Source organism: Xenopus laevis, chromosome 8L, assembly GCF_017654675.1.
Source record: "Xenopus laevis strain J_2021 chromosome 8L, Xenopus_laevis_v10.1, whole genome shotgun sequence".
Lineage (NCBI taxonomy): Eukaryota > Metazoa > Chordata > Amphibia > Anura > Pipidae > Xenopus > Xenopus laevis.
In genome coordinates this window covers 123,693,619-123,709,095 of record NC_054385.1, presented here as the reverse complement: position 1 = coordinate 123,709,095, position 15,477 = coordinate 123,693,619, and the positions used below count along the sequence as shown (strand labels likewise).

The window sequence follows — 15,477 nt, the reverse complement described above, 5'->3', positions numbered from 1 at the left end:
GAAGGGTGTGGGTCTGGGTCAGAGGGTCCCACAAGGGCTGGGTAAGTGTCCCACTGGCCCAGTCCAACCCTGTGTGTGTGTGTCTCAATGTAGTGGTAACACAAATGTGCTGGGAATATTTGGGTGGTAAACATGGGTGTAATGGTTGGTCAAAGGTCAGTAGAGAGCTCCCCTTCTTCTACAGCATTGCCCCTGGCTCCTCATTAACAAAAACCTATGCTAAATGCCTGTATAGATGCTATCGTTATTGGGTTTTCAAGGCCCTGATGTTGTTTGTTTGGGGTTGTGCTCAATATTATTTTAGAAGCAAGAAGACCCCTGATATGCTTCCTGAAGACAAATCACATTCCCTTACAGCTATAATGCATTGCCTTTAGTCTCAAACTCTGTACAACAGAAACATTTTGTCTGTAGCTCTGAATACCATTTACCAAAACCACAGAGGGGGCTCCAAGTACTTTAACAATACAAAACGGGAGTCTTACCTTGGAGAAGCTGGGTAAACGTCTCAATAGAAAACTGATACAAAGATTATAGTTCCACCATTCCCAAGTAAACTGCCATGCTCATGAAAATGTAAATGAGGTGCAGTCTGAGGGATTATCAGTCAATGAAGTTGTGGCTTGTCAGAGGTGTGTAACCACACTCATTCTGGAAAGAGGGGGAAGAATGTTCAACTATGGAGACTTTCAATTAGTATTCTGGCCCAGTATCTCACAAGCTATAAAACACCACAAAAGCCTGTTGCTCTGAATGCGTGGCTTAAATTCAAGCACTCCAGCCTAGTCTATCCCCACCACAAGACAAAAAAAAATCCCTGTGAAAAACTGGGTCCCTTTTGTTAGGGAAAACCAATCTTTCCAAGGCAACGTGGCAGAAAGTGAAATAGCCCTGAATTCCCCAAAATGACATAATTCACTTTTGCTCCAAAGAAATCCAGTGGTTTCCTCTTCCTGCAAAGCCAACAGAAATCTGGAATTGTCTACCCTCCCGTAGCCTCGAGATCTTAGAGTGTTGTTAATATGTTCAAGATGCATGGACAGGAGCACGCCAACTGTCAGATAGTAAAGTCTTAATTATCAATTTGACATGATCATTTTGGGAAATCCTTTTAATACATTCCAAGATTGTATCGAATGTCAAGTAAAGAAAGATGACTGTGAATCAGTGGAGAATGTCTGGTTGACCAATAATGCCAACCTTCTTCACCAATGTTGGAAGTCAATCTTCTACCCAATATAGATCAGTAAAGCTTGAGTCATTCACCACTCTGACTAGGCCACCATACAAAAATGTTTCCACTTGGTCTAGACGATGAGACATTAGAGAGTTACTTACTAATGCCTAACTCTCAACTTTATTAGATGCATCATCACTTTGCATATGCAACGTATTGTGCACATTGACATTGATATTAAAGGAGATAATTTGAGGAATATGTGTTCTGGTGAATAATTTGTAATTAAGTCCCACCTTAGCACAAGGGTACCTCCAAGGTGCCAAGGTCGGTTTAACGGCAAGAAGGTTATAAGGTTGTGTATGGTGACTACTGGAAGAAGAGAAAGATAATACAGATGGATCATCTTGGGGCAATAGCAATTTTATGGCTTTATTAAATGTCTTGGGAACATGAAGATGTTTCACACACATGAGAACATGGCTTTAGCCAAAAACACACTTAACCTATGTCCTACTGAATCCATGGGGAACACACAAACTATAGGAGAGGAGACTCACTGAGGATGGATGTAGCAGTCCGATTTGTGGGCTGAAAAAGATCTTGAACTCTGGGAGAATGGGAGGGTTTTTGGTAGGTTTGGATCTAACGGGGTGTGGCCTTGTCTGATAAGGGACATGTTTGTGTCCTATATAGAGGAAGCCCTTCTAGTTAGTTGAAGCCTCTGCTAATTGTGTAGTATGAGGCCCCATTATGATGGCTGCCCTGCTTACATGTACAGTATATTACTATCCAGTGTCATACAGAACCACTGTATATACACCATGTATTCCTGGAAATCAGTATCCCTGGCACTTGAAAAACCCTGGCCTATATTACAGATGGGGTTAGCAAACACCAGAGTGGTTTGGGAGGGTTCCAATAGACTGTCTGGACTGGGATGATAATTGGCCTCTAAGTGATAGTTTGCTGTATCTAGGAGTCATATTTAAATCACTATTAATTATACAGATCAGGAAATCACAATGAAACCACATGTAAGAAGCACTGTGCATTTAATAACCACGTTGTTGACCCATAAGGGCGTAACCCTTTATTGATACACAAGCACGATTTCCATGGTTACTGCTCAGAATAAATCCCCATTGTAAGCAGCAGTCCTGTCCTGCTTTATGGCAGCTGAGATTCTAGCTATCTGTATAACAGAGCATTCTGTCCCAGTGGCTGCACAGATCCTATCTGATCCCCATTGTAAGCAGCAGTCCTGTCCTGCTTTATGGCAGCTCAGATTCTAGCTATCTGTATAACAGAGCATTCTGTCCCAGTGGCTGCACAGATCCTATCTGATCCCCATTGTAAGCAGCAGTCCTGTCCTGCTTTATGGCAGCTGAGATTCTAGCTATCTGTATAACAGAACATTCTGTCCCAGTGGCTGCACAGATCCTATCTGATCCCCATTGTAAGCAGCAGTCCTGTCCTGCTTTATGGCAGCTGAGATTCTAGCTATCTGTATAACAGAGCATTCTGTCCCAGTGGCTGCACAGATCCTATCTGATCCCCATTGTAAGCAGCAGTTCTGTCCTGCTTTATGGCAGCTGAGATTCTAGCTATCTGCATAACAGAGCATTCTGTCCCAGTGGCTGCACAGATCCTATCTGATCCCCATTGTAAGCAGCAGTTCTGTCCTGCTTTATGGCAGCTGAGATTCTAGCTATCTGCATAACAGAGCATTCTGTCCCAGTGGCACAGATATAAATATAGTATTGCTTTCTGCCTTAGCTTTTCTCATAGTAACACAATGGGAAGTATGATCTGTACAAGCAGAAATAAGAATAATGTTTAAAAATACAGAATACTGAATGCTTCCTTAGTCAAACCTAAACCTATTTAACCTCCGTTATGTGCAGCAGGCCCATCTGGCAATGAACGATTACATTTATTTTGATAAGGACGGGGAATGGAAGTGAGTGAGGTGAAACACCTTGCATTTCTCTTTTTAATATTTCCAGTGGAAAGAAAGTGCAATGAATTAGAATGAGGTGAGGTGGAACGTTATTATATATATATATATCTACCTCAGCCGAAACTGGTGGTCAAACATTGCCCCCACCACCAAACTTTCTGCACATTCAGGGATTTTTTTTGTCATGCTTTAAGGGGCAGAATATTAGACTTCAGATCGAGTGTTTTATACACAGTCAGCAAAGTGATTCATTCACACGCCGCAGACCGACCACTTAATGGGCAAATGGTTTGACATTTATAGCGTTCATTGGGCAGAACTACAGGCTTTCCTGGCCAGGGCATCATGTTAAAACCATCCACCTTGATCATGAGATGTTCTGCTTAAACAGGGAACCGTTCCAAAGTCACAGTGGAAAATGAGTCGTTGCACTTAATATAGAGAAAGGGTTAGACTTGAAGCCCATAGAGTCTGATGTAGGAAAGAGGCAAGTGCTCACAGTAGAATGGAAATAACCAGTGAGATCCTTGTTAGTGATGTGAGGGTCCGCCTGAAACCCAGGTAGGTTTAGACAAACATACTACCTCTAGGACCCACACTAGTAGCAAGGTCTCTAGATTTAATTTTTTTTTGTCCAGCACAGTTTTGCAGGGAAATTCACATTTTTACCAGCAACAAAACATTTGCCATGTGAAAAAAAAAAATAGTTTTTCTGCCGGAAAAACTCCAACATTATTAGAATTTCACTATTCATCTTAAAAAACTTTTCATCAGGGAAAAAAAACACAGAATAAAAACAGACACCTTCCCATGGGCTCCAATGCATTTGGAAACGTTTTGAAGAAATATTGTAATTTTTCAGCAAAGTGAAAAGGACCAGTTTCACTCATCACTAGTTGCCGCCTGTCGTATTTGAACGGAATAGTCTGGTTTTTACTTGGGCTATCCAGATCAAAGTGATGAAACCCAGACAAAATTTGGTCAGATGAGCCAATCACCATCCTTCACACTGTTGCTCCGCCACCTTATATCATCAGCCCTGCCCCTTAATACCATCACCCTGCCCTATGACATCATCGCTGTTCCCCTCAACTTCATCCGCCCCGCTCCTCAGACATTGAAAAGGTGGCAACTCTACCAATGAAGCAAACATGTCTAATCAGATATATTGGAGTCTCCCAGACACCCACAGTAACACTCCAACCCCCTTTAATTGTCACCTGAAATAATGTTGACTGCTGCCATTAAAAAGGCCAAAATGTACCTGAATATATCTCAGAAACAGGGAGTTGTCCATCCTTGAAGATCAGACCTGGGGTTTTAAAACCTTTTAAAAGTTTGAGCCAAGATGTGCCCAGGTAGAGAAGGAGGAGAGTTTAGGGGCACATCAGTAATACTTATATTTCAATTATCTGATGTCATAGAGTGACCAACAAATCTGCAAAAAATTTTACTTTGGAGAACCAAAGCATCAATCATCCAGCCATCCATTTAGTTATTGAGTGGCAAATATTATGCACATTCCTGTCTTTTTGGCTTAACTATGCTTCATCTTCTCCAGCAGATGCTCTTGTTTTGGAAAGACAAGGCTGCTGAAAGTAAACATGTGATTGGTTGATTTGGGTTTCTAGATCTAGCCCCATAGCTATATACTCCACATGCATGATGGGAATGATCATAAGAAGAACTAGTATTTTACTGTGCACCTCCGTGTGGAGTTGGGTTGGTTCTTGCCCATTATCTCATGGGTGGCATTTGCTGAACCATGATAATATTGAGTTATGGGAGTATGGGAGACAGCTTGATGCAGGAGGTAGAACGAAAGTGCTCTTGAATACATTCCCACTCACAAGCTGCATAATATTTCTGGTTAGGAAGGCCGAGAATTAATATCCATAGCAACTGAAATTACAGATTTAATATGAATTGCCAAGGATGCGTCTATTATCCAGAAGTATATTAATCATGATAAAGATGAAGGACATGGAGCTTGGAGCCGAGGCAGCGTAAAGGATGAAAGGAGCACAGAAAACCATGTTGCTTTGTAGTTCAACAACAAGCAAAGGTGAAACACAACGTCCACACTTGGCACAACAAGAGTATAACACATTCCTGTCCTGCCTGCCCACCTTTCTTACATGGTTTCACGCTTGCCTTGCCAACTTATGTCTTTATGGATACTGTGGTAAAATGACCAAAGAAATATGTACTGTAAAAAGTTGAGTTTTGCCTTTAATTTCTCCCCAATAGGAGATGAAAGCTGCAAGTGAGATGTTACTAAACAGAGCATGGTTTCTCTGCTTAAAGGGATTCTGTCACGATTTTTATGGTGTCGTTTTTATTTCTAAATTACACTGTTTACACTGCAAACAATTCACTCTACAATATAAAATTTCATTCCTGAACCATCAAGTGTATTTGTTTAGTTGTAATATTGGTGTGTAGGTGCATCTCAGGTCATTTTGCCTGATCATGTGCTTTCAGAAAGAGCCAGCACTTTAGGATGGAACTGCTTTCTGGCAGGCTGTTGTTTTTCCTACTCAATGTAACTGAATGTGTCTCAGTGGGACCTGGATTTTACTATTGAGTGTTGTTCTTAGATCTACCAGGCAGCTGTTATCTTGTGTTAGGGAGCTGCTATCTGGTTACCTTCCCATTGTTCTTTTGTTTGGCTGCTGGAGGGAAAAAGGGAGGGGGGATATCACTCCAACTTGCAGTAAAGCAGTAAAGAGTGACTGAAGTTTATTAGAGCACATGTCACATGACTGGGGGCAGCTGGGAAACTGACAATATGTCTAGCCCCATGTTAGATTTCAGAATTAAATATAAAAAAATCTGTTTGCTCTTTTGAGAAACGGATTTCAGTGCAGAATTCTGCTGGAGCAGCACTATAAACTGATGCATTTTGGAAAAAAAACATGCTTTCCCATGACAGTATTCCTTTACAGAATTTTGCTGTCTGTCCCTAGAAGCTATAGTGTTCTGGAAAGAGCAGGCAAAACATTCCATTGGTCCAGTTCACATGTTGGAGCTCACGTTCCACAAAAAGGCTGCCCTGTGGAAAGGTATTTAAATCAAATGAAAGTGTTAGGAAGGTCTCAGAACAGGAGAGCATGGGTGTCTGCAGAAGGGGGCACCCTGAATTCTCCAGCTATTGCAAGTTTAATTGCCAACAATGCAAAATGTTTTTTATACTTCCCACCCAAAGCAAGCCTTAATTAGGTTATTTTCTGCATTGCCATGAATAGGTTAATCTTCAGTGGGATGTTAACCTATGTGATATTAGCTTACTTTCCCTACCCTGGAAAATTTTCTGCAGACATCACACCCATGCAGGAGAGGTTACTTGTCTGTTTTAGGAACTCCCAAAGGGACTGGGGTGCTGTTTGCCACTGCAAGGAGCAGAGGGAGACCAGGTGATTGAGGTGCTACCAGAAGGTGAGACAGGCCAGAAGCTGGTGACTTGGTGCCTGGAGGGGAGAATCAGCAGGGCTCAGTGAGAAGTCCAGAATATTCCAAAGTGTATGGTGACAACCCCAGAGTGGGGACAAGTCTTGAATGTGTGATGTTAAAATGCTAATGAACTGTGTTGTTGCTTGAAGATGTGGTGTCCCTGTCTATGCTCCTGATCCTACACTTACCTGCCTACTATAGCTAATTTCCCCCAAAAATTACATGTACAGCCAGCCAGCTTGTCACAATATGTTGTATAAGAATCTTTGTGGGAGGCAGGGCCCCCAGATAAACCCAGAAGGGACCATTATGGGCCACCAATGTCTTCTTTCTTTTTCTTTATTTCACTATTAAAGGAAAATTTATGTGAAGTCCCTTTTAAGTAAGAATACCAGCCGTGCACTCATTATAAGGGGGCTATAAAGCAAATCATGGCTATAACAGCACTTGCTATTACACAAGTTTCCATTGTCATTGTCGGAGGTCCTAGAACTTCTATGACACAATGAAGAAGACAGTGGTTGACTGTGTGATGTTGCACCAGTAGAAGACAAGGAAGGAATCCATTGGATATTAATCACAGAAACCTATTATGCCTAGAAATATATGGGGTATTCATGGCTCCGGAAAACCCTTAAATCATTGCACACAACCAAAGGAAGATTTAGTGGCTGTGCAATAGCAGATTCCAAGAAGAATTTTCAAATTCCATTTCCCACAATGATTCGCCTGCTCTGTCCTGTGATGAAGAAACGCAGCAGTGTGCAAGGCATTATGGGAAATGGAGTCTTGCAGAGAAGAGCAGAGGGACAGACACATTCTGCTTTCAACAGGAATTTCATTTGCTTGACACAATCTTTAAAATAATTAAAATGGTAATATATATATATATATATATATATATATATATATATATATATATATATACAGTATATAGTAAAATTGATTGGAATTAAATCTACATTCATGAGAAGAGACTGCCTTACATTACATTTATATTTGGGTTGACAACCCTTTAAGATAGGCTTGTCTCACATGATAAGGTCCAACCTCCCTCTATATATAATTTCCCCCTTACACTGATACTGTAGGTCAATAGAGTGTGAGGCTTATTGCATGAGGTTTTCTCATTGAACCCCCTAATCTTTAAGCTCCATTGGAAGTGCAACCCCTTGTATTGGAGCTGGGTCTCCCTACTTATGTCTAAATTGTAAGTTCTTTGGAGCAGGGTCCCTAACTACAGTATATTATTATACTGTAAATTCCATGGAATCTTGGTCTCCCTCTGCATCTCTAGACTGTGATTTTATAGGGGAGGTTCACCTTTAAGTTAACTTTTAGTATTTATAGAATGGCTAATTCTATGCAACTTTTCAACTGGAATTTTTTATTTTTTATAGTTTTTGAATGATTTTTCTTCTCCTTCTGACTTCCACTGACCCCATCTAAAAATAAATGCTCTGTAAGGCAACACATTTATTGCTATTGCTACTATTTATTACTCAGCTTTCTATTCAGGCCTCTCCTATTCATATTCCAGTCTCTTATTCAGATCAATACATGGTTGCTAGGGGTATTTGGACCCGATGGCTGAAATTGCAAACTGAAGAGCTGCTGAATAAAACTTTAAATAACTTAAAAACAGCAAATAATAAATAAATAATAAAGTGAACAGCCCATTTAAAAGGATTACTGTATGTCATGATTTTTATGGTGTAGTTTTTATTTCTAAATTACACTGTTTACACTGCAAATAATTCACTCTACAATATAAAATTTCATTCCTGAACCAACAAGTGTATTTTTTAGTTGTAATATTGGTGTGTAGGTGCATCTCAGGTCATTTTGCCTGGTCATGTGCTTTCAGAAACAGCCAGCACTTTAGGATGGAACTGCTTTCTAAAAGGCTGTTGTTTCTCCTACTCAATGTAACTGAATGTGTCTCAGTGGGACCTGGATTTTACTATTGAGTGTTGTTCTTAGATCTACCAGGCAGCTGTTATCGTGTGTTAGGGAGCTGCTATCTGGTTACCTTCCCATTGTTCTTTTGTTTGGCTGCTGGGGGGAAAAAGGGAGGGGGGGATATCACTCCAACTTTCAGTACAGCAGTAAAGAGTGATTAAAGTTTATCAGATGACTGGGGGCAGCTGGGAAACTGATAATGTGTCTAGTCCCATGTCAGATTTTGCTCTTTTGAGAAACGGATTTCATTGCAGAATTCTGCTGGAGCAGCACTATTAATTAATTCATTTTGAAAAACGCTTTAGACTGGGAAGGAGTCAACGTGCATTGAAGAATAACTTCCAGAGGTCACATGCTTAATGATTAATGAATGGAGCAAGAGGAAATGGTACTAAATAAATAATACACTCTGATACGGACATCAGGTTATTGCTAGAGGACACCTATTGATTAATCAATGCAAACCGAGTGATCCATTCATTTCTCTGGAACAGAATACAGTTTTACCCAATGTAGCACAATGTTCCCACAACTCATGGTGCATTCTGCTTTTGCATTCAATTAGCCACTAGCTGAAAAGGGGGACTGTATAAAGAAGCTTAACCCCCCCCAGCAGGGTGAGGAGCTTTGCTGGATACCCAATCTTTACACCTCGTGCATGAAACATAATAAGCCTCATTCATCATAAAATTGCTGGTGCTATAGAACAGGTCATGATGTGCAGCCATTGGTTTAGAAATACCATTGCATGGTCTAATCCAATTGGTGGAACTTTGTACTGTCCACCAAACTTTACCTGCAGACTGCGAACACTGTTTCCCTATGCCCATTAAATACCCTTTCTCTGCAAGGGCAAGTGCAGACACCCATGCAAGACTGCAACACATTTGCTGGTATCTACAGTAGAACCCCCATTTTAAATTTTTCACGGGACCATAAAAAAAATTGTGTAAAATCCAAGAAAATGCAAAATCAGGAAATGTACTGTATTATGCATAATATATAGGTGAGACCACAAAACAACAATGTAAAATGAGGGGGAAACTTAAAATCAGGGGATGTAAAATTGAGGTTTCACTGTATATGGTATTTTACCCTGCATCTCCAACTTGGTAACAAACTGACCCCTGGGATATGATTTAGTGTAACCAATTAACTGTTCAGTATTTAATTGCACATGCCATTTAGAAAAACAAGCCTCAACGCATTTACAAATGGGGTCTCTATAGCTGATTGATTGTAGTAACCCAGCTTGCATCCTTTCCTTACTAGAGCAACATTTCTCCACTGCAGAGCTTTCAGCGGGTGATTTCTTGTAAAAAAAATAAAAAAAATACAAATTCTATCCCTTTCAAGAGATTAAACAACATGCAGATGGATATAAGTCAACATGCAGACCTTGGGGATAGCAAGTGCATGATATCCCCAACTTTGCCAACCATATAAAAAGCAAGTGGTTAAAAAGTGCTTTAGGAAAGGGTTCGTATGTAGAAAATGACTGTCGTGCGGGTCAGACTCACTTTTCTGCGTCGTGGATATGGGACGGGATGACAGCGGAAAGGAACTTTAGAGTCTACGCTCTCTCTCTTTCTCTGCAGGCTCTGGTCGATGGTGCAGTAGTCAATGCAGAGGTGAAATGCAGGGTTTTCTCCTCTCTCGTATCCAAGTGCCACCAGCTTAGCCGGCAGTTAGAAGTACAGAGCTTGCAGTGCTGACTTCATGTCCTACTAATGTCTCTTTCCCCTTTCTGGGAGACTCTTATACATATATCAGGCTGTGATGCAGCCAACATTAAATAATGTAATGATACAATCAGCCCTTGGTAGGCAAATCGTAGGGAATAAAGACCATCCTTCCAACCCCCCCCACCCTGTATCAGTCCCTTCCCACACTATAGAGAGGGGTTGCCAAGAGGCGACAGAGTGATGGGGTAGGGGCAGAGGTGAAACAGAGGGGTGACTCTGGGCGGAAGGATCACAGCAATTGTGCAGGGGGAGAGAGAAGGCAGGGTTGGGGGGGAAAAGGAAAGAGAAGTCTTTATATTTTTTGTGTTCATTGAATCAATGCCATGCCTGCTGATTCATGAGCTGTACTACAAACTGCCGACTTGGTGGAAAAGCCTGGGGAGGACATATGATCTCTCAGGAGATTCGGTGCCAGTGGGTTTTAATGGGATTCTTCTGCAACGTGTTATAGGGATGAGTGAATGGCGGCAGAAGTGTTCCGCAGCGGCTGAGGATGATAGGGAGAGAATGAAACAGGGAGAGAGGAAGTCTACGGCAGAAGGGGTAAAACTGACAGTTAGGCTGTAGTCAGTTATTGGGAATGCTGGGTGATGTAGTTCCCAATAGCTGCAGCTGCATGGTCTAGAGCTGCTGATAAAGGCTGTCTGTCTCTAATGGACATGCTAATCAGTTCTGCAGCAGCCACAGCCTGACTCTCCGTCTTATGCAGTGGTTTTAATACAAATTTCAGTTTAATTCTCAGTTAAAGCTCCTACTTTTAATCAGGGTCCCATTCAAGGCTCCAGTGTCGGACTGGCCCACCGGGATACCAGGAAAACTCCCGGTGGGCCCAGGTATCAGTGGGCCTCCTGCTGCTAAACATTTGGCCTATTTCATGGCCATTCCTATTTCTATGAGAACAAAGAGGCTAAATAGATGGAATAATTGATTATAGTAGGTAAAGAAAAGAGACTTGGAGAATAGAGATTGAGTGAGGAGATGAAGAATAACAGCACTAAGAGTGGGCCCCTGGTCTAAGATTGATTGGTGGGCCCCTGGTCAAAGGTTTTTGGGTGGGCCCCTGGTGTCCCAGTCCGACACTGCAAGGCCCAACCCTTTGTCAGGGCCCTCCTTTCTCATGATATGAGTACAGATATAGGAAAATATTAGTGTGTCCCCCATTCATCATAGTTCCCGCACATATTCATCCAAATCACATCCTAACTGACCTTTAAGCTGGGCATACAGGTGTATCTAGGAGGGAAAATCCCCAACTATCACCCTAACTGGTCTTCAGGATGAGCCCCCAGCCAATGCTCCAAGTCTCAGGGGTAGCTGCACAGTTTAGGAAATACTGATCTAATACTGATTCAATCTAATATCTAATAATCGAATGTATCTCTATATCACCTCAACCAGGCTAAGCTGCTGCAGAACCCTTTTGCCATGCTATTTTCACTCAGGGCTTATTTATCAAACAAGTGCAAAGTACAAAAGAATATTGCTATGTTTTTTACCCACAACTTAATAGTAGAATTCTAGTGTATTGTAAGAGGCACCTCATGGGTGGGACTTGGAAACTCACTTACTCGCCCCTTCAGCTGGTACAGGAGGCAAAGGGAGAACAGTGTTACCCAGGTACTATTGGCAAACTGGACCAACTGATCTGCAAATCCCCCTCCCAAAAAAGGTAAAAAAAAATTTGAAGCTGTTTCCAATTTGCCGCAGGTTAGACAAACTGTTTCCTGAAACCAAAATGGCAGCTGGCCCAGTGTCTGGTGTTAGTCTGACCCACAACTTGGCTCAGGTACAAGAGAAGGTGATTAACAGATCCATTTACTAATAGGCTCTGCAGCAGTTGAGGTTTGGAACCTGATCGAGAAAAAAAAATTAACCAAAAACCAACATTTTCTTAGATTTCTAGGTTTTATATATAGGAACATATTTCTAGGTTATAGATAGGAATATAGCAGCTGAAACTGAATAAAGATTTGGGTCCATCAAGTTGAACCCTCTGTCTAGCTGTGAGGTTAGCAATTAGCCGCATTTCAGGGCTGAACTCTTGGTTCAAAGCAAATGGCTCATCTGTCTGCTGGGCTAATACTTTCCATAGCCCCGTCTCCTACTCTTCTCTCAGTTAGATGTTATATTTACTGTCTGCCTACACAGTCACCCTATATTCTATTTCTCACTCCTCTCTCACAACTGCCAGATGAACTGACCATGGCAACCAAACACATACTCATACTTAACCCCTTCCCAACTAGGTACTTGGTCACACTAAGAGCTTCAGCTGGAAAGACTGTAATTGTATGTAAAGGGTCAGACTGATATTGCTGCAGGGCCGACAGTTGCAGTAGACAGCAGTTGTAGGCAGGGAGAGTGAAGAATAGAAGGTATTGCAGAGCAAGATGTTGACAGTAGCAGTTTTGCCAAAACTCTGGCCCTTCAGTTGCTCGTTGAGTTACAACCTGCAGAAACCAGACGCAGAAGAAGTTCATAGGTGGGACTGACTGCGTATCTTGACAGCACTATATAAATAAATGATGATGATGATGATGACTGCCCATTTTTATATAAGTAATGGAGATCTGACAAAGTGTGCAAGGCCTATCTAGGAGCATACTTTAAGGTGGGGGAGCATAGAAGTTAAACCCCACTGGGCAAGTGACTTGAGTTAAGAATACCCTGGAAAAACATACTGTATATGAACAGGAAGCCAATAGTTAGGTTTAAAGTCATTTAATATGGGGGGGGACTTACGCACTAGGCAGAGATTTTGCACTAGCTAGTTCATAGGGGACCTGACAAAGTCTGCAAAGCCTCCAAAACCGGTGTAGCACAGTAAAGATGATTCTGCCTATTAACCAGGGGGGTGAGGAAAGGTGGGGGAGCATAGAAATTAAACCCCACTGGGCAAGTGACCAGTGTTAAGGATGCCCTGGTAAAGTGACCAGGAGCCATACAGCCCATACATACTGTATATGAACAGGAAGCCAAAAGTTGGGTTTGAAGTCTTTAAGGGGGCTTAAGCAGCAAGCAGAGATTCCATATTGGTGAGTTCATAGGGCGGACACCAGAAGCAGAAGAAGTCCATAGGTGGGATAGTCCCCACTTATGTGGCATCATTGCAACAGGATCTTGACAAACTGGCAATCTGGGCAGCTAAGTGGCAAATGAGATTCAATGTTGATAAATGTAAAGTCATGCACCTGGGATGTAACAATATCCACTTAAACCCTTAATGGGACTGTACTAGGCAAATCCATTATGGAAAAGGAGCTTGGAGTCCTTATAGATCATAAAATTGTCTGTAGCAAGCAATGCCACCATTGACTTGAGCTCTATTAAAAGGGGATCATATAATAATCTCTCTAATCTCTCTAATGCTTTATTTACCAGTAGGTCCTGCCAGTTGACACAAGGTCACCCATTCTGATTAGAAGAAAAGAGGTTCCACCTAAATATTGGGAAGGGATTTGTTACAGTGAGAGTTGTGAAGATGTGGAATTGTCTCCCTGAATCAGTGGTACAGGCTGATACATTAGATAGGTATAAGAAGGGGTTGGATGGTGTTTAGCAAGTGAGGGAATACAGGGATATGGGAGATAGCTCATAGTACAAGTTGATCCAGGGACTGGCCCGATTGCCATTTTGGAGTCAAGAAGGAATTTTCTCCCCTCTGAGGCAAATTCGAGAGGCTTCAGATGGGTTTTTTGCCTTCCTCTGGATAAACTGGCAGTTAGGCAGGAAAAAAAAAGTTACAAGGTTGAACTTGATGGACGTGTGTCTTTTTCTCAACCTAATTTACTATGTTACTATAATATAAGTAATGAGACCTGACCAAGTCTGCAAGGTACCCAAAACTGGTGTAGCACAGTAAAGGAGATTCTGCCTACCTACCAATGTAAGGTGGTGGAGCATAGAAGTTATACCCCACTGAGCAAGTGTACAGATACTTACCCTGGTAAAATGACCATGAGGCATACAGCCCACACATATATGATCATGAAGCCAATAGTTATGTTTAAAGTAATTTTAAGGGGTGCTTAAGCACCAGGCATATGTTCTGCATTAATTAGTTTATAGAGCAGAAACCAGAAGCAGAAGTCCATAGGTGGGACAGCCCCACTTTTATATAAGTAATGGGGACCTGACAAAGTCTGGAAGGCCCCCAATACTGGTGTAGCACTGTAAAGGAGATTATGCCTACCTACCAGCATAGTTTAAGGTGGGGGAGCATAGAAGTTAGACCACACTGGGCAAGTGACCAGAGTTAAAGATACAGTACCCTGGTAAAATGAGTAGGAGGCATACAGCCCATAAGTCAATAGTTGGGTTTAAAGTAATTTAAGAGGGACTTTAGCACCTGGCAGAGATTATGCATTAATTAGTTCATTGGGCTGCTGTATTGTTTAGAAGATGCAGCATTTAGGTGCAGAGCTGAAAGTCTCCTCTAGCCCCAACTTCTGCCTCCATATAACTCTAGATCCCTGAGTCATAGGACTTGCAGACATTATGGAAGGCCAATAGGCCTTAGATTCTAGTATTCTGATGAACAATAGCAAGCAAGTGTGGGTGAGTCGATGTGCTCTTTTTAAATTAGTAACTTATGTCTTAATAAATAATGCAGCCCCTACTTCTTGGATATTGGAAGGAGTGACTTGTGTGACCTGTATAAAGCTCAGCACCCTGGCACTCATAGTCTCTAGGCACCATGAACCCTTCCCTTTCTTTATCCCCGAATAATATTCAGTCTGGTGTGAGTTCTCCTTAAACATTGTCACCAAACAAGCTCAGCACTGTCCTTACCTCCATAAAGGCTGGAGTCTCTCTCTTCAGTCAGTGCTTAGTTAGGGCTGGTTGGACGGACACCCCGTTGGCTTGGAGTCTGTAGATGAATAGCAGGGACCACATAAGCAGTGAGGGTCTTTTTGCTGAGTAGACGTGCCCTCTGCCTTCTCACACCCACCCTCTCCTTGTTCTGCGCTGGCCTATAGGCTTCCACTTTCTATGGAATTCTCAGTGTGCTGCCGCTAGGAATGTTGACCAAACCTTCTTCGCTTGGGTGTGAATTCTCTTGCATTGACTGTGACACTCAGTTTTGCACAGCTCTATTCCTTTCTTTCCCTCTGCCATACGATATTCTACAGAAACTCCATTATTAATGTATTCCGAAACTCAGGCTCATCCCTTAT

General features: G+C 41.9%; 1 protein-coding gene across 3 annotated transcripts in view; it reads right to left on the bottom strand.

Moving 5' to 3' along the window:
• Nucleotides 1–15,249, bottom strand: part of bcan.L (brevican L homeolog) — a 34,870-nt gene extending 19,621 nt beyond the window's left edge. The window contains exon 1 of one of the 3 annotated variants that reach the window (XM_018228716.2): nucleotides 15,092–15,249. In XM_018228716.2, coding sequence (XP_018084205.1) covers nucleotides 15,092–15,097 — 6 coding nt within the window. In that variant the 5' untranslated portion in view covers nucleotides 15,098–15,249. 3 annotated transcript variants of the gene reach the window in all.
• Between the last annotated feature and the right edge of the window lie 228 nt (nucleotides 15,250–15,477).